The 20809-nt window shown below is 46.9% G+C and overlaps 1 protein-coding gene across 4 annotated transcripts in view; it reads left to right on the top strand.

Annotated features, from left to right (window-relative positions):
• LOC137333811 (cadherin-11-like) overlaps positions 1-20809 on the top strand; it is a 152433-nt gene that overhangs the window by 124429 nt on the left and 7195 nt on the right. For all 4 annotated transcript variants that reach the window (XM_067998166.1, XM_067998163.1, XM_067998165.1 and 1 more), the window contains 2 exons: positions 5098-5219; positions 6044-6149. In XM_067998166.1, the coding sequence (XP_067854267.1) occupies positions 5098-5219; positions 6044-6149 (228 nt within the window). The remainder of the gene's footprint in view (positions 1-5097; positions 5220-6043; positions 6150-20809) is intronic.

Here is a 20809-nt window from a genome sequence, read left to right as displayed (position 1 = left end):
TGAGCAAGCTCCCACAAACAGCAATGAGATGATAATCATTTTTTTTCAGTGATATTGCTTGAGGGATAAATATTGGCCTGGACATCAGGAAGAACGCCCTGTTGTTCGAAATAGCATCGTGGGATCTTTTACATCCACCTGAGAGGGCAGACGGGGCCTCGATTTAACTTCTTCTGCTGAAAGATGGCACCTCCGACAGTGCAGATCTCTCTCAGTACTGCACTGGTAGTATCAGCCTGGATTATATGCTGGAGTGGGACTCGAACCCATGACTTTCTCTGACTCAGAGGCGAGAGTGATTACCACTGAACCACAGCGGACACTGACAAAAACAGTGTGACAAAGGAAAAAACTTTCTGATCGATGCATTCAATGTTGCAGCTAACACGTCCTGGAAACTCAAGAGGAGTGGTAAAGAATCTTGAAGCATCCCCTCTGCTCCTTTAATTAAGAAGGTCCCACCTTGGCCATAGACCATGACTGTAAAATGCAGCAGCTTCATGGTGAGCAAGGGCAGGAAGTCTGGTTGATTTTGTTTCCAGCCCTGGCACACTGAGATCCATTGCAGTGCCCCAACCATTGCCCAGTTGAGACCAGCTAACTCAGGGGATGGATTCTGATCTTTACAGCTCAGTACTACACGCTCCCTGCATCTATCAAAAAAGCAGAAAGAAAGAGAGACTTACAATTATATATATAGTGCCTTTCATGACCTCAGGATGTCCCAGTGCGCTTTACAATACAACAAAGTACTTTCTTGCAGTGCAGTCACTGTTGCAATGTAGGAAACGCGGCAGCCAATTTGTGCACAGCAAGATCCCACAAACAGCAATGTGATAATCACCAGATAATCTGTTTTTAGTGATGTTGGTTGCGGGGTAAATATTGGCCCAGGACACCAGGGAAAACTCCCCTGCTCTTCTTCGAAATAGTGCCATGGGATCTTCTACATCCAATTGAGAGGGGAGACAGTTTAATGTCTCATCCAAAAGACAGCACCACTAACGGTGCAGCACTCCCTCAGTACCCCACAACCACTGACTCAGAAGCAAGTGTGATACCGAGTGAGCCATGGCTGACACCAACTGGGTGGCCATTACCTTCCCCTTTTATCAAGTTCTTTATCAAGACCTGGTTGAAAAGCAGTTAGCTTTCTATGGACGTTTCTTCAATCCAGCTGGGCTAAACACTCGATCAGACGGAGCTATCCCACGATACCTGCTTTCAATCGTCCGAACTTAAGTTTGAAACTTATTGTAATAAGCAATGGCTTGCAGCAAGTAAGGTCGTTGCCTAGAACGCTATTGTTAATGAACTCTTGGCTCACTATTTCCAACTAATAGCTTGGCAGAGTTTAGCTGAGGAGTGCTCCAACTGATCAAGTGTTTAGCCGAGGATGAATCGGATAGAAGAATCCCGGGAAGTGAGACGTACAAGGTCAAAGCCACTCAATCAACATCACTGTGGCTAAACAATAGTGTGCTGTGCTCTATAGATCTACTACAGCGTAATGTAGCTGGAAAACATTTAATTCCCATGGCATTGATTGTAGGGTCAGTCAATAAAGGGGGAAAAGGAGAAATCATTCCAGGAATAGAGGTATCCTGCGAGGAAATAGATAGTCTTTGTGGCATGGGCGGACATGTGGCAGATGAAATTTAATGCAGAGAAATGCAAAGTGTTACATTTTTGTAGGAAGAATGAGGAGAGGCAATATAAACTAGAGGGCACAACTCTAAAAGGGTTACAGGAACAGAGAGATCTGGGGGTATATGTGCACAAATCATTGAAGGTGCCAGGGCAGGTTGAGAAAATGGTTAAAAAAGCATACGGGATCCTGGGCTTTATAAATAGAGGCATAGAGTACAAGAGCAAGGAAGTCATGATGAACCTTTATAAAACACTGATTCGGCCACAACTGGAGTATTGTGTCCAGTTGTGGACTTTAGGAAAGATGTAAAGGCCTGAGAGGGGGTGCAGAAAAATTTACTAGAATGATTCCAGGGATGAAGGAGTTTAGTTACGATAGACTGGAGAAGCTGGGGTTGTTCTCCTTGGAACAGAGACGGTTCCGAGGAGATTTGATAGAATCATAGAATGATAGATAGGTTACAGCATGCAACCGTCTCTGCCACCAGCCTGTCTATATCCGCGTGAAGTCTATCACTATCCTCCTCATTGTGTACTACCCTTCCAAATTTTGTACCCCTACCAAGAAGCATTCAAAATCATGAAGGGTCTAGACAGAGTAGATAGAGAGAAACTGTTCCCATTGGCGGAAGGGGCAAGAACCAGAGACATAGATTTAAGGTGATTGGCAAAAGAACCAAAGGTGACATGAGGAAAAACTTTTTTACACAGCGAGTGGTTAGGATCTGGAATGCACTGCCCGAGGGGGTGGTGGAGGCAGATTCAATCATGGCCTTCAAAAGGGAACTGGATAAATACTTGAAAGGAAAACATTTACAGGGCTACGGGGTAGGGGGAGTGGTACTAGCTGGATTGCTTTTGCATAGAGCTTATCTACGATTCTTTCTTTGAACAGCTCCCGCAGTCTTTCTTTTGGCAAGTTGAAGTCGCTCATCACAAGTCATGAGTGCAATATTTCGTATCCAAGGGCTGTTCTTGATGAACTTCCAGCTCCTCATCCAATTTTAAATAAAAATTGGCTTAGTTCATCCCATCTTTCAGTTGCTGCACCTGTTGTGGTTAACACAAGGCACAAGGCTGCCAAGCTAATAGCTGGAAAAGTTGAGTACAGATTTAATTAAGAATAGAATCATAGAAAGTTACGTTACAGAAGGAGGCCATTCGGCCACCATGTCCGTGCCGGCCGAGAAAGAGCTATCCAGCTTAATCCCACTTTCCAGCACTTGGTCCGTAGTCCTGTAGGTTACGGCACTTCAAGTACTTGTTAAATGAGTTGAGGGTTTCTGCCTCTACCACCCTTTCAGGCAGTGAGTTCCAGACCCCCACCATCCTCTGGGTGAAAAAAATTCTCCTCAACTCCCCGCTAATCCTTCTACCAATTACTTTAAATCAATGCCCCCTGGTCACTGACCCATCTGCTAAGGGAAATAGGTCCTCCCAATCCACTCTATCTAGTCCCGTCATAATTTTATATCTCAATTAAATCTCCCCTCAACCTCATCTGTTCCAAAGAAAACAACCCCAGCCTATCCAATCTTTTCTCATAGCTAAAATTCTCCAGTCCTGGCAACATCCTCATAAATCTCCTCTGTAGCCTTTCTAGTGCAATGACATCTTTCCTGCAATGTGGTGACCAGAACTGTGCACAGTACTCAACCTCTGGCCTAACCAATGTTTTATACAGTTCCAGCATAACCTCCCTGCTCTCATATTCTATGTAAGGAGTCGCACAACGCCAGGTTATAGTCCAACGGCTTTATTTGAAATCACAAGCTTTCGGAGCTTTGCTCCTTCGTCAGGTGAACGAGGAGGACGAAGGTGAACGAAGGAGCAAAGCTCCGAAAGTTTGTGATTTCAAATAAAGCTGTTGGACTATAACCTGTAAGGAATCTTACAACACCAGGTTATAGTCCAACAAATTTATTTTAAAACCACAAGCTTTCGGAGATTATCCCCTTCGTCAGGTGAAGGGGATAATCTCCGAAAGCTTGTGGTTTTAAAATAAATTTGTTGGACTATAACCTGGTGTTGTAAGACTCCTTACGTTTGTCCACCCCAGTCCATCACCGGCATCTCCACATCATGGCTCATATTCTATGTTATGGCTAATAAAGGAAAGTATTCCATATGCCTTTTTAACCACCTTATCTACCTGTCCTGCTACCTTCAGGGATCTGTGGACATGCACTCCAAGATCCCTCACTTCCTCTACACCTCTCAGTATCCTCCCATTTATTGTGTACTCCCTTGCCTTGTTTGCCCTCCCCAAATGCATTACCTCACACTTCTCTGGATTGAATTCTATTTGCTATTTTTCTGCCCACCTGACCAATCCATTGATATCTTCCTGCAGTCTACAGCTTTCCTCACTGTCAACCACACAGCCAACTTTTGTATCATCTGCAAACTTCTTGATCAAGCCCCCCACATTCAATTCCAAATCATTAATATATTCCACAAAAAGCAATAATAATGTTGTGGGTCAGCTACCCTACACGTTGCAAACGGTTGCTTATAAATTTGCAACTTAATTTCAGATTGTTGGAAACTGCTATGTTGGATTGGAAATCCTTCCAGGCCTGAGCTGGAGTATTGTATTTAATTCTGGCCGCCATCCTTTAGGAAGGATGTCAAGGCCTTAGAGAGGGTGCAGAAGAGATTTACTAGAATGGTTCCAGGGATGAGGGTCTTCAGTTTTGTGGAGTGACCGGAGAAGCTGGGATTGCTCTCCTTAGAGCAGAGAAGGTTAAGGGGAGATTTGATAGAGGTGTTCAAGATCATGAAGGGTTTTGACAGAGTAAATAAGGAGAAACTGTTTCCAGTGGCAGAAGGGTCGGTAACCAGGGGACTCAGATTTAAGGTGATTGGCAAAAGAGCCAGAGGCGACATGAGGAAATATTTTTTTACGCAGCGAGTTGTTATGATCTGGAATGCACTGCCTGGAAGGGCGGTGGAAGCAGATTCAATAGTAACTTTCAAAAGGGAATTAGATAAATACTTGAAGGAAAAAAAATTACAGGGCTATAGGGAAAGAGGAGGAGAATGGGACTAATTGGATAGCTCTTTCAAAGAGCCGGCCCAGGCACGATGGGCCGAATGACCTCCTCCTGTGCTGTACCTATTATGATACAATGTCCTTGCAACACCAATCATGCCAGGGAACAGTTCTTTGCACTGACAGAATCTCAGCACCTTGCCACTATTTTTGTGTGCCGCTTCCCGCACAGACCATCCTTAGTTCCGTTAGAGTGGCAGTGCCAATTAGTGCTGACCTTCCTGTCAGCTGTGGCTCAGTGGGTAACGTCCTCGCCTCTGATTCAGAAGGTTGTGGGTTCATTGTCCCGCTCTGGTTTGCCTCGGTTGTTTGACCTTGGTTTGGGGTTAACTTTTTCCTGCCGCACTGCACTGCTTTTCCTCATTATTAAATCTAAGCTCTACTCGTTACAGATAACCAAATTCACACTTCCCGCGCTCAAGTGGCCATCAAAGTCCGTGACATCAACGACAACGCACCAGAATTTGCAGAGCCTTACGAGGTGGATATGTGTGAGAAGGCAAATACAGGAAAGGTGGGTCTCAGTGGGTTAAATTCAAATATTCTGGTCTCCATACTTGCTCTCGAGGCAGTACAAAGAAGGTTCACTCAGTTAATCCCGGGGATGAGGGGGCGGACATATGAGGAGAGGTTGAGTAGATTGGGACTCTACTCATCGGAGTTCAGAAGAATGAGAGGCGATCTTATTGAAACATATAAGATTGTGAAGGGGCTTGATCGGGTGGATGCGGTAAGGATGTTCCCAAGGATGGGTGAAAGTGGAACTAGGGGGCATAATCTTAGAATAAGGGGCTGCTCTTTCAAAACTGAGATGAGGAGAAACTTCTTCACTCAGAGGGTGGTAGGTCTGTGGAATTTGCTGCCCCAGGAAGCTGTGGAAGCTACATCATTAAATAAATTTAAAACAGAAATAGACAGTTTCCTAGAAGTAAAGGGAATTAGGGGTTACGGGGAGCGGGCAGGAAATTGGACATGAATTTAGATTTGAGGTTAGGATCAGATCAGCCATGATCTTATTGAATGGCGGAGCAGGCTCGAGGGGCCGATTGGCCTACTCCTGCTCCTATTTCTTATGTTCTTATATTCTGGTTAGACTTTGTGGCATTGACGGATCAGGGTGAATCGGAAAGTTTGGAAGTTCTTTAGAACAAACGTCTTTGGGAGTGTTTGCTGGGTGCCTATGTTCAATTGTGTTGGTAGCTATGGTGACCATCTAATCTATAGGTCAAGGTTAAAGGTCACACGTAAGTCGTCTTCAGAATGGGTAATAGCCAGTATTCATTAATCCCTATTCCTGAACACTGATTAGATCTTAACTCTCTGGTTCCCTTATTTCAGCTAATCCAGACAATTAAGGCTGTGGATAAGGACGAAAGTGCAAATGGGCCTAGGTTCACCTTCAGCATCGATCCGAATTCAAATTTCACAATAATGCAGAACACAGGTAAGGTGCTGAGCTTTCAAAGAGTGTGTTTATAGCAACAACAACAACTTGCATTTATATAGCGACTTTAACGTGGTAAGACGTCCCGAGATGATTCACAGGAGCGATTATCAAACAAAATTTGACACCGAACCACATAAGGAGACATTAGGACAGGTGGTCAAAGAAGTAGGTTTTAAGGAGCGTCTGAAAGGAGGAGAGAGAGAGGTGAAAACGTTTAGGGAGAGAATTCCAGAGGTTAGGGCCTCGGTAGCTGAAGTCACGGCCGCCAATGGTGGAGCGATGATGATTGGGAATGCGCAAGAGGCCAGAATTGGAGGAGCACAGAGATCACCCAGAGGGTGGTGGGGGTCTGGAACTCACTGCCTGAAAAGGTGGTAGAGGCAGAAACCTCAACTCATTTAAAAAGTACTTGGATGTGCACTTGAAGTGCCGTAACCCACAGGGCTACGGACCAAGTGGGATTAAGCTGGATAGCTCTTTGTCAGTCGGCACAGACACGATGGGCCGAATGGCCTCCTTCTCGTACCATAACTTTTATAATTCTATGATCTCGGAGGGTTGTAGGTCTGAAGGAAGTCACAAAGATAGGTAGGGGTGAGGCCATGGAGGGATTTAAACACAAGGATGAGAATTTTAAAATTGACTCCTGTCTAGAATCTTGCTGTAAGTTCTCTGTAATATTTTTACTATTATTATTGGCTGGGAGCCGATGTAAGTCAGCGAGCACAAGGGGGTGATGGGTGAACGGGGACTTAGTGGGAGTTAGGATACAGGCAGCAGAGCTGTTTCCGTTGTATTGTGTTCAGTTTATTCAGAAAATGTATTTGAATTGTTTCCTATTCCAGTCGGTATCATTGCTTTGGGCCCTGATTGAGCAGTGAGTACACGGTGAGGTGAAACTCAATGTCGGCTGGCACGCAAAACGGGTAATAACGGATCGGCCGATTCATGGCCGCTCGCTTTGTGCCTCTTGTCAAAGTTGAAAATCACCCCACGCCCCATGTTTTCAAGCTTCAATTTACAACAATGTAATATATTTCCCTCAATAGGCTCAGACTTCTTCATGAAAGTTGAGTGATCCTGACAGAGGAGCTTTTCAACAAAAAAAAAATACTGATTGAAGAGCAAGTAGTTTCGAGGGGATAGATTTTGAACTTGTGGATGAGCTGCTCCTCCCTCTCTTCCCCTCCCCTTCCCTCCTCTCTCTTCCCCCTCCCCTTCCCTCCCCTCTCTTCCCCCTCCCCTTCCCTCCCCTCTCTTCCCCCTCCCCTTCCCTCCCCTCTCTTTCTCCTCCCCTCTCTCCCTCTCTCCCACTCCCTTCCCTCCCCTCCTTCCTCCTCACCTTCCCTCCCTCTCTTCCCCCTCCTTCTCTTCCCCCTCCCCTTCCCTCCCCTCTCTTCCCCCTCCCCTTCCCTCCCCTCTCTTCCTCCTCCCCTCTCTCCCTCTCTCCCACTCCCTTCCCTCCCCTCCTTCCTCCTCACCTTCCCTTCCTCTCTTCCCCCTCCTTCTCTCCCCCTCCCCTTCCCTCCCCCCTTTCCTCCTCACCTTCCCTCCCTCTCTTCCCTCTCCCCTCCCCTCCTTCTCCTCCCCTTCCCTCTCTCTCTCTCCCTCCTCCCTCCTGGGGTGGAATGTGAGCTGTGAGGAGGATGCAAAGAGGCTCCAATGTGATTTAGACAAGTTGGGTGAGTGGGCAAGAACATGGCAGTTGCAGTATAACGTGGATAAATGTGAGGTTATCCACTTTGGTTGTAAAAACAGAAAGGCAGATTATTATTTGAATGGTGGTAGATTGGGAAAAGGGGAGGTGCAACGAGACCTGGGTGTCCTTGTACACCAGTCGCTGAAAGCGAGCAGTCAGGTGCAGCAAGCAGTTAGGAAGGTGAATGGTATGTTGGCCTTCATTGCAAGAGGATTTGAGTACAGGAGCAGGGATGTCTTACTGCAGTTATACAGGGCCTTGGTGAGACCACATCTGGAGTATTGTGTGCAGTTTTGATCTCCTTATCTGAGGAAGGATGTCCTTGCCATGGAGGGAGTGCAACAAAGGCTTACCAGACTGATTCCTGGGATGGCAGGCCTGACGTATGAGGAGAGATTGGGTCGACTAGGCCTATATTCACTAGAGTTTAGAAGAATGAGAGGTGATCTCATCGAAACATATAAAATTCTAACAGGACTAGACAGACTAGATGCAGGAAGGATGTTCCCGATGGATGGGGAGTCCAGAATCAGGGGTCACAGTCTCAGGATACGGGGTATGCCATTTAGAACCGAGATGAGGAGAAATTTCTTCACTCAGAGGGTGGTGAACCTGTGGAATTCTCTACCACAGAAGGCAGTGGAGGCCAAATTATTAGATGTATTCAAGAAGGAGATAGATATATTTCTTAATGCTAAAGGGATCAAGGGATATGGGGAAAAAGCTGGAACAGGGTACTGAGTTAGACGATCAGCCATGATCATTTTGAATGGCAGAGCAGGCCCGAAGGGCTGAATGGCCTACTCCTGCTCCTATTTTCTATGTTTCTATGTTTGCCCTCCCTCTCTTCCCCCTCCCCTCCCCTCCTTCTCTCCCCTCCCTTCCCACTCTTCTCACTTCTCTCCCCTCCCTTCCCACTCTTCTCACTTCTCTCCCCTCCCTTCCCACTCTTCCCCTTCTCTCCCCTCCCTTCCCACTCTTCCCCTTCTCTCCCCTCCCTTCCCACTCTTCTCACTTCTCTCCCCTCCCTTCCCACTCTTCCCCTTCCCTCCCCTTCCTCTCTCTAGCCAGCCTTGGTTCAGTGGGTAGCACTCTCTCTTGCCTCTGAGTCAGAAGGTTGTGGGTTTATGTCCCACTCTAGAGACTTGAGCACAAAGTCTAGGCTGACATTCCAGTGCAGTTCTGAGGGAGTGCTGCACTGTCAGAGGTGCCGTCTTTCAGATAAGATGTTGAATTGAAGGCCTGTCAGCCTGTTCAAGTAGACAGTAACGATCCCACGGCACTATTGGAAAGAGGGGCGGGGAGTTGTCCTGTTGTCCTGGCCATTATTCCTCCCTCAACACCGACCATATAATGGAAACACTCAGCAGGTGAGGCAGTCATCGTGTCGAAAGAACACAAGTCAACGTTTTGGATATGCAATCCTTCTTCAGAACTGGAGCTAACCTGAACCCTAACCCTAATTCTGAGGAAAATCTCTGTACCTGAAACATCAACTTGTGTCCTCTCAACCGATGCTGCCTGACCTGCTGGGCGTTTCCAGCATTTTCTGTTTTTTTTATTTCAGATTTCCAGAATTTTCCTCTTTTTGTCCAAAAATCGATGAAATGGCTTATTCATCCCATTTGCTGTTTGTGGGATCTTGCTGTGTGCAGATTGGCTGTTTCGTTTGTCTGCATAACAGTGACTGCTCTTCAAAAAGTAATTCATTGGATGTGAGGCACATCCTGAACATATGATAAAGTCTTTATGAATGCAAGGTCTTTCTGTTTCTTCGCTTGGGAAACTAGACAGTGAGTGTGGGCGGCTTATCTCAGCATAGGGACACATGACTGAGACCAATCCTGTCCTTACTTATCATTCACACATGCACTGTCCATTAAGGGCCATATGGTTTGACTTACAGGGAGAGGTTAGACAGACTGGGACTTTTTTCCCTGGAGAGTAGGAGGTTAAGGGGTGATCTTATAGAAGTCTATAAAATAATGAGGGGCATAGATAAGGTCGATAGTCAAAATCTTTTCCCAAAGGTAGGGGAGTCTATAACGAGGGGGCATAGATTTAAGGTGAGAGGGGAGAGATACAAAAGGGTCCAGAGGGGCAAGTTTTTCACTCAAAGGGTGGTGAGTGTCTGGAACGAGCTGCCAGAGGCAGTAGTAGAGGTGGGTACAATTTTGTCTTTTAAAAAGCATTTGGACAGTTACATGGGTAAGATGGGTATAGAGGGATATGGGCCAAGTGCAGGCAATTGGGACTAGCTTAGTGGTATAAACTGGGCGACATGGACATGTTGGGCCGAAGGGCCTGTTTCCATGTTGTAACTTCTATGATTCTATGATTCTATGATGAAAATCAGAGAGGGCAACCTTGGCCAATCTAACGCCTCCCTAACCCAGGAATTACATAGAATGTACAGCACAGAAACAGGCCATTCGGCCCCGCAGGTCTATGCCGGTGTCTATGCGTCACACCAGCCTCCTCCCTCCTTACATCATCTCACCCTATCAGCATATCCTTCTATTCCTTTTCTCCCTCATGTGTTTATCGAGCTTCCCCTTAAATGCACCTCTGCTATTCACCTCAACTACTCCTTGTGGTAGCGAGTTCCACATTCTCACCACTCTCTGAGTAAAGAAGTTTCTCCTGAATTCACTATTGGATTTATTAGTGACCATCTTACATTCATGGCCCCTTAGTTTTGGACTCCCCCACAAGCGGAAACATCCTCTCTGTGTTTACTCTATCGAACCCCTTCGTAATTTTAAAGACCCTTATCAGCTCATCGCTCAGTCTTCTCTTTTCTAGAGAAAAGAGCCCCAGCCTGTTCAGTCTTTCTTGATAGACATATCTTCAGGAACACTGAGGTGAACTGTAAATGGGCCCTGGATGGGATCATCTATCCCAATGTGGACTGTGGATGTTTCCAGTCTGTTGGACCCAATTGCACTCTGTTCAGTAGCTTCACCATCAGCCCTGTCAAGGGGGTTAAAAGGTAACCATTTATCACTTCCTCTCAGCCAGACTCTTCTGCCACACTTCTCTTCATTTCATTTCCCAATGACCTTTTGTGACCCTGCCTCTAATCACTGGCATCATGGAGACTAATTAGAAAAAAGATATTCTGATGCTTGCTTGACTCTATCACCACAAGTGATTGGGAGCTAATAAGATTTTAATGATGCTCATCTAGAATAGTCAGTATCACGGTAATCTGATAAGGACGTTCCCCAATCAATGTGAAGCAATCAAGATGATGGGACCTTGGAGATTCCCATATTTTTTTTTGATGTAATTATCAGTATAATGGGAATGTGGGATGTCAGAATGGAGATGTCAGCAGAGAAACCCAATCGAATACATTGGCACCAGATGCAACACTTCGATCTGCCTTGGATTAGCTGTGAGCTGTAGCCCAACAGCCCCATTCGTTCCTTCACCAACTCAACCTAAACCAGAGCATATATTACACCCAAGAGCCTGCCTTCGAGAATGTGCTGCCTTCGCCAGATATCAGTGGATCGATACGCATTGAAAACGGGATAATTAGGCTGAGCCGGTTAAAGCAGAGACTGAGTGAGCTGTATGGGAGAGAGCCCTTGGCTCAGTGCTAGCATTCCCACCTCGGAGTTAGAGGGTTGAGTGGTTCGAATCCTGCTCCCAGGCAGTCCCGGCGAGTGGAGACCGGAGCTCCGGCTCTGAATTCTGCGTTGACGTCCAGCGGGGATACTCGAGTCCGGTGGGTGTGGGTGGCCCTTCTCCCTCCCCCCACGCCCCACTGCCCATCATCATATGGGTTGTTGGAGTCCATAAAACCCCCCTGCCGTACAGGACTAACCTCCCTCCCCCCCATGGGCTGGTATAAAGACGGTTACGGCCGTGGAAGGGACGTTCGCATCGTGGCCGGTCAGAGTGTTAATCAGCCTGCGAGTCCTCACACCATTCTCTCCAAGGGAAGAGTGCAATGATACAAAAACAACAACTGAGTTATACAGACTAGGAAGGCTGTAGCTTCAGTCCCTGGAAAGCATTGAGTTCGCTGATACTCAGGCAGCTTCAGTTAGCCTCCGTGCCCCTGAGGAGAAAAACCAGCAGCAAACCTGGTCCTGATCACCTATCCCGTGCTCACTGTTGGAAGGTGTGAGTGTGCATTGGCCACTTTTCATGTATGTGTTGTTTAACTGCCCTTCCTATCCCTGTCCTCCTATACTATCTCCCGTTTCCATGATTCTATACACTGTCCTGATTTTAAACAATCCCTCCTGTCCCATGTTGTCGTCCTGCTCATATAAAATCCCTTCTGTCCCATGATTCTATCCCTGCCCTGCTCCTATACTATCCCATGATCCTGTCGCTGCCCCAAGCCTATCCCATCCCTCCCTCTCACTGCCCCATGACTACCCTCAACACCCCCCTCCTCCTTCCCACTCAGCGCAAGCCCTCATTAATGCACCAATGTACAGTGCCAGAGGGCCTTGGTAAAGCTTTTAATATTCAAAGCTATCACTAAACTTTAACAAACCTACAGTTCTAACCGTCCCCATTGCTGGGCCCTCCATATTAATAGCTGCACAAGGAGATGACATATCATAGCAGTGTAAGAATGATGACATTTTCTGCCCTTATTAAATAGCTTATTGCATTATACATGTTGTGCTACTGGAGATCACATTGGGGCATGGAAGTTAATGAGATGCCTTCGCACTGTGTGAGATCGGAATGCTCATTCACCGCCTCCTCCTGTTGAATATTTATGTATATGCTTCGTAAAGGAATTATTCTAATCGCAAAAGAAAAATAGCTGTGTAAGTACATTTAAACTTGGGGAATCAATTCTTGTGAAATTCAAACCGTGCCTGGCAGGCTAACCATGTGGGCAGAACAGTAAGAGAAAGGATTCCAGTTATGAGTTTGGGGAAACTGGAGTCTTGCCCATAACAGGGATAAGCTACGAGGATAATTCCTGGTCTCTGGAATTTCTGCGTGTGTTTTTATGGAAGGTTAATGAAGGTGGACTTGTTCTGTCTGGAAAGGGGAACAATCTATTCTGGTATTGGGCAGTCTGAAGAGGGTTGGCTACATGCTGATTTTTGAGAGGTGATTAGGTGGGAGGAGCTGCAACAACATGATTGGCAGGCAAGTGTGGCAGTCTAAGCAAGAAAGGACTTGCCTCGATATCCCTTTTATTGTGTCCTCATGATCTCCCAAAATTTTGAAGTGCAGCCATTGTTATTACGTAGGAAGAAATGGCCGATCCTTCTCGACCTGTCTGCAGCCTTTGACACGGTTGACCACACCATCCTCCTCCAACACCTCTCCTCCGTCGTCCAGCTGGGTGGGACTGCCCTCACCTGGTTCCATTCTTATCCACGCAGTCGTAGCCAGAGAATCTCCTGCAACGGCTTTCTCTTCTCACTCCTGCACCGTTTCCTCTGGAGTCCCCCATGGATCTATCCTTGGCCCCCTCCTATTTCTCGTCTACATGCTGCCCCTGGACGACATCATCCGAAAACACAACGTCAGATTCCACCTGTATGCTGGCAACACCCAACTCTGCCTCGCCATCACCTTTTTTTTTTATTCGTTCATGGGATGTGGGCGTCGCTGGCGAGGCCGGCATTTATTGCCCATCCCTAATTGCCCTCAAGAAGGTGGTAGTGAGCCGCCTTCTTGAACCGCTGCAGTCCGTGTGGTGACGGTTCTCCCACAGTGCTGTTAGGAAGGGAGTTCCAGGATTTTGACCCAGCGACAATGAAGGAACGGAGATATATTTCCAAGTCAGGATGGTGTGTGACTTGGAGGGGAACGTGCAGGTGGTGTTGTTCCCATGTGCCTGCTGCTCTTCTCTTTCTAGGTGGTAGAGGTCGTGGGTTTGGGAGGAGCTGTCGAAGAAGAGTTGCTGCAGTGCATCCTGTGGATGGTGCACACTGCAGCCACAGTGCGCCGGTGGTGAAGGGAGTGAATGTTTAGGGTGGTAGACGGGGTGCCAATCAAGTGGGCTGCTTTGTCCTGGATGGTGTCGAGCTTTTTGAGTGTTGTTGGAGCTGCACTCATCCAAGCAAGTGGAGAGTATTCCATCACACTTCTGACTTGTGCCTTGTAGATGGTGGAAAGGCTTTGGGGAATCAGGAGGTGAGTCACTCGCCGCAGAATACCCAGCCTCTGACCTGCTCTCGTAGCCACAGTATTTATATGGCTGGTCCAGTTAAGTTTCTGATCAATGGTGACCCCCAGGATGTTGATGGTGGGGGATTCGGCGATGGTAATGCGTTTGAATGTCAAGGGGAGGTGGTTAGATTCTCTCTTGTTGGAGATGGTCATTGCCTGGCACTTATCTGGCGCGAATGTTACTTGCCACTTATGAGCCCAAGCCTGGATGTTGTCCAGGCCTTGCTGCATGCGGGCTCGGACTGCTTCATTATTTGAGGGGTTGCGAATGGAACTGAACACTGTGCAATCATTAGCGAACATCCTCATTTCTGACCTTATGATGGAGGGAAGGTCATTGATGAAGCAGCTGAAGATGGTTGAGCCTTGGACACTGCCCTGAGCAACTCCTGCAGCAATGCCCTGGTGCTGAGATGATTGGCCTCCAACAACCACTCCACTGTCTGATTTGTCACACTGCTTATTCGATATCCCGTACTGGATGAGTAATAATTTCCTCAAACTAAATACTGGGAAGACCAAAGCCATTGTCTTTGGTCCCCGCCACAAACTCCATTCCCTAACCTCTGACTCCATCCCTCTCCCCGGCCTCTGTCTGAGGCTGAACCAGACCGTTCGCAACCTTGGTGTCCTATTTGACCCTGAGATGAGCTTCCGACCACATATCCGCTCCATCACCAAGACCGCCTACTTCCACCTCTGTAACACTACTCGTCTCCGCCCCTGCCTCAGCTCATCTGCTGCAGAAACCCTCATCTATGTCTTTGTTATCTCTAGACTTGACTATTCCAATGCTCTCCTGGCCAGCCACCTATCTTCCACCCTCCATAAACTTGAGCTGATCCAAAACTCTGCTGCCCGAACCCTAACTCGCACCAAGTCCAGTTCACCCATCGCCCCCTGTGCTCGCTGACCTACATTGGCTCCTGGTCCGGGAACACCTGGATTTTTAAATTCTCAACCTTGCTGTCAAATCCCTCCATGGCCTCGCCCCTCCCTATCTCTGCAACCTCCTCCAGCCCTACAAACCTCCGAGATCTCTGCGTTCCTCCAATTCTGGCCTCTTGTGCATCCCTGATTTTAATCCCTCCACCATTGGCGGCCGTGCCTTCAGCTGCCTAGGCCCTAAGCTCTGGAATTCTCTCACTAAACCTCTCCACCTCTCTACCCCTCTCTCCTCCATTAAGAGGCTCCTTAAAACCTATCTCTTTGACCAAGCTTTTTGTCACCTGCCCTAATATCTCCTTATGTGGCTCGGTGTCAAATTTTGTTTGATAATCGCTCCTGTGAAGCGCCTTGGGACGTTTTACTACATTAAAGGCGCTATATAAATGCAAGTTGTTGTTGTTATTATTATTGTTGATTTTCGCACAGCAAGATCCCGCAAACAGCAAATGAGATAAAGGACCAGCTAATTTGTTCCTGGTGGTATTGGGATGTGAGGAGGGGGGGGGGGGAGGGGAGGGGAAGGAGTGGTGGGGGGGGGTGCGCGCAGTTGGGTGGGGAGGAGGGAGGGAGGGAGGGGGGGGTTGCGCAGTGGGAGTTGCCGTATATCGGATGAAATAAACCGAGGCCCTGTCTGTCTGTCTGTTCAGGCCTATGGAACATCCCGTGGAAGCTGGATAAACACATGAGGGAGAAAAGATTTGAAGGTTATGCTGATAGGGTTAATTGCAGAGGGGTGGGAGGAGGCTCGTGCGTGTGGTGCATAAACACTGGCAAGGACCCGTTGGGCCGAATGGCCTGAATGGCTGTACATTCCATGTAATTCTATGTATTCAAAGAAGAGGAAGAGGGAGCTTGCTTGGCGCCTAGTCCAGCATTACTTCCTCAATCAACACCACCAAAAACAAATTAACTGGTCATTTATCTCATTTGCTGTTTGGGGGATCTTGCTGTGTGTCAATTGGCCATTTTTTCCCCACTTAACAAAAGTGGCTGCACTTCAAAATTTTGAGAGGTCATGAGGACATGATAAAAGTGATAGAAAGGCAAGTCCTTTCTTGTTTGGACTGCCACACTTGCCTGCCAATCATATTGCCTCAACCCATCACCTCTTGAAAATTAGCACGTAGCCAACCCTCTTCAGACTGCCCAAGCCCAAATAGATTGTTCCATCAGTTCCCCTGACTCAGTTTTAATGTGCACATCTGCTGGGCCCTCACACTTCACAAGATAACGAGGCCTGCTAAACCTTTATAAATCACTGGTTAGGCCTCAGCTGGAGTATTGTGTCCTATTCTGGGCACCACTTTTAGGAATGATGTCAAGGCCCTGGAGATGGTGCGGGGGAGATGTACTAGAATGGTGCCAGGGATGGGGGATTCCAGTTACGTGGAGAGACTGGAGAAGCTGGGATTGTTCTCCTTAGAGCAGAGAAGGTTAAATACACTCTCGTGTGCATGAGGTACTCAGCTAAAGTTAAAATAAGCCCATGTTCTGTGGCACTTATAGTGTGTGATTATTTGTTTTCACATCATAGGCTGTTTTTCTCAGCTGGTAGCTTTTTCGATGGTTTGGCTAGTTTTCCAGGTTGGCATGTGTGAAGGTATCGGGAATGTTCCATTGAGGTGCACAGTACAAAGGCATTCAGAGGCAATTGGCAGTGATTCTGGAGAGAGAAGGGATTGGGGAACATTGTACAGAAGGTAATTAGGTTGCTGAGCTTAGCGGCTGTTTCAAGGTACCTGAAGGATCTTGCTCCTTTATGAGCATGGTTTCTATGATATTTGAATGGTATGAAACTCCCTAAAGCTGGAATTCCAATATCTCAGTGATGCAGGATGGGCGAAGGAGAGAAATCATCAATCCGAAGCAACTGGGTGTTTATCAAAGAAGACCACCTACTTATAATGGTCACTTGCAATCCCCACGACCCATAACGAATGGTTTCAGGCACTTTACTGATATATCCACCAATTAATTAAACTTGGCATCTGATTAATGACTTTGAGTAGATAGAGTCGTTAACCCTGCTGTCCCTCCATAGAAGACTTTGGTTAATGTTTCATGGTTTAAGTTTAGAAAGTCCTCAACCACATTGGGGTTTAATGTGCCCTGAGCTGATGATTCACGTTCCAGTCTGTATTCGACCTTCGCTCGTACACGAGGACTGCCCCACAATAGTCCCAGAGGTGCTAATTATACACAAGTTTCACTATACCATTTATTTTGCTTTCTTTCTCCGAGATTCTCCACTTCTGGGCGGGAAGGCACTGCCTGTCACCGGGGCACACTTCCCGGGCATGTATGGCCATCCTTCATGCAGGAACCTGGGTAGTGTGTGTCAGCGGGGTGTTTGACTGTGGTTGGCGGCAGAGAGGGATGTCACAGCTGGGTTCGACCCTGAAGAGCATGAAAGTTAAAAAGATGTATAACCGTATTGAACAATTAGCCGCAGTGGCCGTGCAGATCTACCAGAATCGCTGTTTAATGAAATCTGCTCACAACAATGTGTTTAAACTTCCAACCCTTTAACTCATTCTTTCCCAAGACCCGGACACTGTGAGACTCTGTATCTCCCTTAGTCTGTCCTTCCTCCGACAAGGAACAGATTTTAAAGACTCGAGCTTGGAATCACATACTTGCTATTTTTTGATTTACTTCACCTTTTAGTCCTTCCAGCATCAGTGCTGTTCCTTTCATCCGAGTCTGTCAATCAATAAACAATATCACCCTCATTCTTTCCTGTCTACTTTTATTTCAATAGTGGGTGTTGATTACATAGAATAAAAGAATAGCATAGCACAAAAGGAGGCCATTCAGCCCATTGTGCCTGTGCCAGCTCTTTGAAAGAGCTATCCAATTAGTCCCACTCCCCTGCTCTTTCCCCATAGCCCTGCAAATTTTTCCTTTTCAAGTATTTATCCAATTCACGTTTAAGTTACCATTGAATCTGCTTCCACCGCCCTTTCAGGCAGTGCATTCCAGATCATAACAACTCGCGGCGTTAAAAAAAAATCTCCTCATCTCCCCTCTGGTTCTTTTGCCGATTATCTTCACTCTGTTTACCTCTGGCTACCGACCCTCCTGCCACTGGAAACAGTTTCTCCTTATTTACTCTATCAAAACCCCTCATAATTTTGAACACCTCTATCAAATCTCCCTTTAGCCTTCTCTGCTCTAAGGAGAACAATCACAGTTTCTCTTGTCTCTCCACATGACTGAAGACCCTCATCCCTGGGATGGGGAGGTTATCTTATGAGGAAAGGTTGGACAAGTTGGGCCTGTATACATTGGAGTTTAGAAGAATGAGAGGTGATCTTATTGAAACATATAAGATCCTGAGGGGACTAGAAGGGGTTGATGCTGAGGGGATGTTTCCCCTTGTGGGAGAGACTAGAACTCGGGGCCACAGTTTAAAAATAAGGGGTCTCCCATTTAAGACGGAGATGAGGAGAAATTTTTTCTCTCAGAGGGTCGTGAGTCTGTGGAACTCCCTTCCCCAGAGAGCGGTGGAGGCAGGGTCATTGAATATTTTTAAGGCTGAGTTAGATAGATTCCTGATTAACAAGGGAGTCAAAGGTTATAGTAGGTAGACGGGAAAGTAGGGTTGAGGTCACAATCAGATCAGCCATGATCTTATCAAATGGCAGATCAAGCTCGAGGGGCCGAATGGCCTACTACTGCTCTTAATTCGTATGTTCGTATGGTATCATTCTGGTAAACCTCCTCAGCACCCTCTCCAAGGCCATGATATCCTTGCCATCGCATAGGGAAAAACAAACTCGGGGGGAGAACAGAGAGTGTCTGAGCCGAGAAGCTGAACTAGAACGCACATAAATAGTTGAAATCAGTAGTTCACTGAGGCATCCAGGGTTAATGACTAATTCCCAATGATCTCATTAGCACTCACCATGCAAAAATAAAATAAAATACCCAAAAATAAACAGAAAGAGACAGAAACGAGCTTTGAAACATGTGTTTGTTTGTAACGGTTTAATTTTTCTCATGGTGAGATGGTAATCTTACATCTTCACTGCCTGGTTGGTAATCTGGTGAAGCGGATTGCCCACCCATTGTCGTGCCCACCTGATTTACATTCCATTCATTTCAGATTAAAGCCCAGGAGGTGAAGACGTAGCTTTACCCCAACCTATTTAAAAAGGGCTCCCAATGGTGAGACATACTCTATAAAAGGGGTCCTGATGGAGAGATTCCCTCCGTAAAAGGGGTCCTGATGGAGAGATTCCCTCCGTAAAAGGGGTCCTGATGGAGAGATTCCCTCCGTAAAAGGGGTCCTGATGGAGAGATTCCCTTTATAAAAGGGCTCCTGATGGAGAGATTCCCTTTATAAAAGGGGTCCTGATGGAGAGAATCCCTCTATAAAAGGGGTCCTGATGGAGAGAATCCCTCTATAAAAGGGTTCCTGATGGAGAGAATCCCTCTATAAAAGGGGTCCTGATGGAGAGATTCCCTCTGTAAAAGGGGTCCTGATGGAGAGATTCCCTCCATAAAAGGGGTCTTGATGGAGAGATTCCCTCCGTAAAAGGGGTCCTGATGGAGAGATTCCCTCCATAAAAGGGGTCCTGATGGAGAGATTCCCTCCGTAAAAGGGGTCCTGATGGAGAGATTCCCTCCGTAAAAGGGGTCCTGATGGAGAGATTCCCTCCGTAAAAGGGGTCCTGATGGAGAGAATCCCTCTGTAAAAGGGGTCCTGATGGAGAGAATCCCTCTATAAAAGGGGTCCTGATGGAGAGATTACCTCTGTAAAAGGGGTCCTGATGGAGAGATTCCCTCCGTAAAAGGGGTCCTGATGGAGAGAATCCCTCTATAAAAGGGGTCCTGATGGAGAGAATCCCTCTATAAAAGGGGTCCTGATGGAGAGATTCCCTCCGTAAAAGGGGTCCTGATGGAGAGATTCCCTCTATAAAAGGGGTCCTGATGGAGAGATTCCCTCCGTAAAAGGGGTCCTGATGGAGAGATTCCCTCCGTAAAAGGGGTCCTGATGGAGAGATTCCCTCCGTAAAAGGGGTCCTGATGGAGAGATTCCCTCCGTAAAAGGGGTCCTGATGGAGAGATTCCCTCCGTAAAAGGGGTCCTGATGGAGAGATTCCCTCCGTAAAAGGGGTCCTGATGGAGAGATTCCCTCTATAAAAGGGGTCCTGATGGAGAGAATCCCTCTATAAAAGGGGTCCTGATGGAGAAATTCCCTCTATAAAAGGGTTCCTGATGGAGAGATTCCCTCCATAAAAGGGGTCCGGATGGAGAGATTCCCTCCGTAAAAGGGGTCCTGATGGAGAGATTCCCTCTATAAAAGGGGTCCTGATGGAGAGAATCCCTCTATAAAAGGGGTCCTGATGGAGAAATTCCATCTATAAAAGGGGTCCTGATGGAGAGATTCCCTCTATAAAAGGGGTCCTGATGGAGAGATTCCCTCTATAAAAGGGGTCCTGATGGAGAGATTCCCTCTATAAAAGGGGTCCTGATAGTGTTGGAATGTAATAACCTAAGGCTAGACCAGGTGGGGGGTGACAGATTCCTTTCCCTGAAGAACATTAGTGAACCAGTTGGGTTTTTACAACAATCCGACATCTTTCATGGTCATTTTTGCTTGTGCCAGCCCACAGAGTACCAGATTTATCAAATTCACTTTCACAAGTGGGGGAATCCAGAACAAGGGGGGCATAATCTTAAAATTAGAGCTCGGCCGTTCAGGGGCGAAATCAGGAAGCACTTCTTCACACAAAAGGGGAGTGGAAATCTGGAACTCTCTCCCCCCAAAAAGCTGTTGAGGCTGGAGGTCAATTGAAAATTTCAAGACTAAGATCGATAGATTTTTGTTATACAAGGA

Source organism: Heptranchias perlo, chromosome 16, assembly GCF_035084215.1.
Source record: "Heptranchias perlo isolate sHepPer1 chromosome 16, sHepPer1.hap1, whole genome shotgun sequence".
Taxonomy (NCBI): Eukaryota; Metazoa; Chordata; class Chondrichthyes; order Hexanchiformes; family Hexanchidae; genus Heptranchias; species Heptranchias perlo.
This window is presented reverse-complemented; position numbering and strand designations above follow the sequence as displayed.